The following is a 3,459-nucleotide window of genomic DNA, read 5'->3' on the forward strand; positions in this document are numbered from 1 at the left end:
TTTTTTATTATACACAAAACACAAATGAGAGCTTGAGAGAAGGAGAGAAGCTTTTGGGACTGAAAATCAATCATCATATGCATACAAACATATATAGGTAACTAATAACTAGTACTACGTTGGTTTCTTCATTATTATTATTATTATTATGATTATTATGATTGCTTTTTCTTTAATCTTTATTTGCTCTTTACGCTCAACCCCATCAATCACTATAAAATAAAAGGGAAGAGAAAAAGAGAGAACTGTTTTCATGCTTTTTCGTGATTCGGTTTTGGTTGTGTAAAAGTTTCGTGCATAATTGTAGACTTTTCAACGGCTCTGTAATGGACATGGATCCGTTTCTTCTCTCTTTAATCTCCTTTCTTTTCTTCTTTTTCCTTTTTTTTAAATGTTATCTCAATATTATTCATATTTCTTTTTTTGTTAACACGTTTTCAACTTTTGACTTCTGACTTTGATTTTACAGTTTCTTGCATCATTTTTGTTTCTGGGTTTCACTGAAATCAAGAAGTGGACTCATTGTTTGAAAGGTTTGTTCTTTCTTTTTTCATCATTCATTTTGTTGATTCATATGTATACATATACATATATTCCTTTTGTGATGATACAGAGTTGAGAAAGAATTTGGCATCAGCTTTTCTTTTTTTTTTTTTTTCAATCTGAGGCACATGTTCTTTTGTCCCAGAAAAGAATAAAAAGATTCCAAGTGTTAGTGCTCTGAGAAAGCTTTTCATTTTTCTGCAGCAAAAGCATTGCTTTTGATTAAGAAAGTTACAGCAGTTGAAGAGACCCAATAAAGTCATATGTCAGAATAATAGATTTTCGTTTTTTGGTACAAAAAAAGGAGGAAGAAAATAATCATATGTTGTGAAAGAAAAGAGAGAAGGAAAAAAAAAAAAAGATGGGTTCTTTCAAGGGTCATGTTGTGCCAGGGACACTATTTCTTGTGATTGGGTTATGGCACATATGGAACTCTTTGGTGAGATACACATCAAACCCGAAATCTTTTCGGGTCCGGGTTTGGAACCCGGTTCCGGGTTTTGATGGGAGGCTCAAGTATTTCGAGCTTTATGTTGTGGCTTTTGGTGCTTTCATTGATTTGTGTATTGAGCTTCTGTACTCAACCCATCTAAAGTTCTTTGTCAATGGAGAGTTAAATCCTTCTCACATGAATGATTTTGAGCACTCCGGTATGCTCCTAATGTTTTTCATATTTGGTGTCATTGCTCTTCTCTCGGAAAAGACAAGGTTAGTCATCATCATTCTTTTTACTTGTTTCTATTTTATTTATTTCCTGTTGTTTTCCAATCAAAGAGCATTTGTTGAGTTAATAGAATAGTTGGAAGTTTTATGTAACTTGCTTGTTGACAGGGCAATGATTTTTACTATAGGACTATTTTTTGATTCCCTTTAGTTATGATGACTTTCTGCATTTGTTTTGGAAATCTGGTTTTCTCAGATAATGTTATTATAGGATTGATTCTCATATGGATGTTAGTTAAAGAAAAGTTTGGAAACATGGCTTACTGGCTTAGTAATTCTTGAAATCAATTCGAGCTTGAAACTAAACTTTTCACCTTTTGGAAAAGTGGGGCTTTAAATCTACATGGTCAGAACCCAGTGGAGAACAACATATAATGTTCAAATTATAGAATTAGGCAATTAGCTTAAGCTTATTATGTTTATTCTCATTCCTAAGACAAGAATACACTAGTGATCTGCTTTGAAGTTTTGGTGATAAACATCTGATGATGGTCTCTTCTAGCATATCAATTCTCTGTTTAAGATTAAGTGGTAGAAACTAGAAATTTCCTGTCTGCTGCTTCCTTTTGGTGAAAAAGAACATTTTTGTGGACTGCTTTTCCCTATCTATATGTTCATTGGAAGTGTTAATATCACATTCTTGTTGCAAAATTTTGTTGTTCTATTAAGAAATCAAGCCGTTTGTCTGTGACTGATTCATCTCATATGATTTTAACCTATAGCAGTCTTTTAATTCTTTCTCTGGAGATTAACTTCGACTTCAATGCACAAGCACAACATAATCTTAGCATATCAATTCTTATTGATACTAAAATGGAGAGAAATCAGCATTAAGAGAGAGAGAGAGGAAAAAAAAAACTTAATCAAACATACGCTAGTCACTTATAATTTTCAGTATCTTCTTGTCCGGGATTTTGGATCGAATTTGAAATATTCACCGACATGATTTAATTTTTGTTCAGGTGGTTTTGTAACTTTGTTCTCAGCCATTAAATCATTACACAACAAATATAAGTGGTAGTAAGCTATGTTGTTGTGATTCTGGGAGCTTACTTCAACAACCATTTTGCATATTGTTGTTGCTTGATCAACAGACGCAATCTTATTCTATTATAGAATGTTGCAATCTTGTTTTACAGTCACTACTGGCTAATTTTTACAATTATAATTTCTTTCATGCAGATTTCTTCCCTTGCCTGAAGGAGCTCTATGTTTGATCATCGCCGCAGCTTTCAGTGCCGAGTACCTTCTTTTCTACTTTCACTCAACAACACATAAAGGGCTAGAGGGGTACTACCACCTCCTCCTTGTCCTATTAATAGGACTTTGCATAGTATCCACTGTTGCCGGAGCACTCTTACCCACAAATTTCGCCATCGACTTGAGTTGTGGCGTTGCCATTAGTCTCCAAGGCCTGTGGTTTTATCAAACGGCTTTCACATTATACGGCCCCATGATGCCAGACGGTTGTTGGCTCAAGGAGAACAACGTTGTGTGTCATTCGCCGGACAGTGAGGTGCGGGGTGAGCTGCTTGCTAACTTCCAGCTCTTCTTCATGGTCCTTGGAGTCTTCACTTCAGTTGTGGGAGCTTATGCATTTGCTGCTTCTAGATTCGAGCATTCTGATACTAGGAGCCTGCATTCTGGTCAAAATGGTTTGGATCAAGATTAAACAAACAAACAAACTAGAGTATGAAATCTTTTGTGTTTCTTCACTGGGCGTTGGGATCTGTTTTTCACTTGTAATCTCATTATTTTTTGTCTCATTGTAATGAATAAATCAATACAAAAAGAAAAAAAAAAAAAAAAAAACAAGTTGAAGTTTATAGGAAAGCAAAGAAAGAGAAGATGCTGGTTATTTTACATGATTTGTAGTGATGAGGAGATCTTGTAGGGCCTTTTTGTTAGAAGGAATAATATGTTGATTATTATTAGTATTATTATTTAAATTTGGTTCTTGATTATGTCATTGTGAATTTGGCATTGTCTTCTCTGGTATTAATTTGTCTTTGATTGATAGTAATGTGTTGCCTTCTGTTCTGATGCATTCTTTGAAATCCTAAAACGCATCATATAGTAGTAGTAGCACCTATCTGTATAAGAGAATTTTTGGTAGTATGACCCTGCTTTAGGGGAAGACCAAGTTATGTAAAGAGGGATTTTCATGAAAAATGATATTCATTATCCATTCTA

The 3,459-nt window shown here is 34.3% G+C and overlaps 1 protein-coding gene across 1 annotated transcript; it reads left to right on the forward strand.

Moving 5' to 3' along the window:
- On the forward strand, positions 1-3,173 carry LOC21405643 (transmembrane protein 45B). Its single transcript, XM_010112134.2, has 4 exons — positions 1-97; positions 470-533; positions 748-1,251; positions 2,449-3,173. The coding sequence occupies exons 3-4, from the start codon at positions 905-907 to the stop codon at positions 2,936-2,938; spliced, it is 837 nt and encodes a 278-aa protein (XP_010110436.1). The 5' UTR covers positions 1-97; positions 470-533; positions 748-904; the 3' UTR covers positions 2,939-3,173.
- The last annotated feature ends 286 nt before the right edge of the window (positions 3,174-3,459 follow it).

The sequence above is a fragment of the Morus notabilis genome, unplaced genomic scaffold (genome assembly GCF_000414095.1).
Source record: "Morus notabilis unplaced genomic scaffold, ASM41409v2 Scaffold15, whole genome shotgun sequence".
NCBI lineage: Eukaryota > Viridiplantae > Streptophyta > Magnoliopsida > Rosales > Moraceae > Morus > Morus notabilis.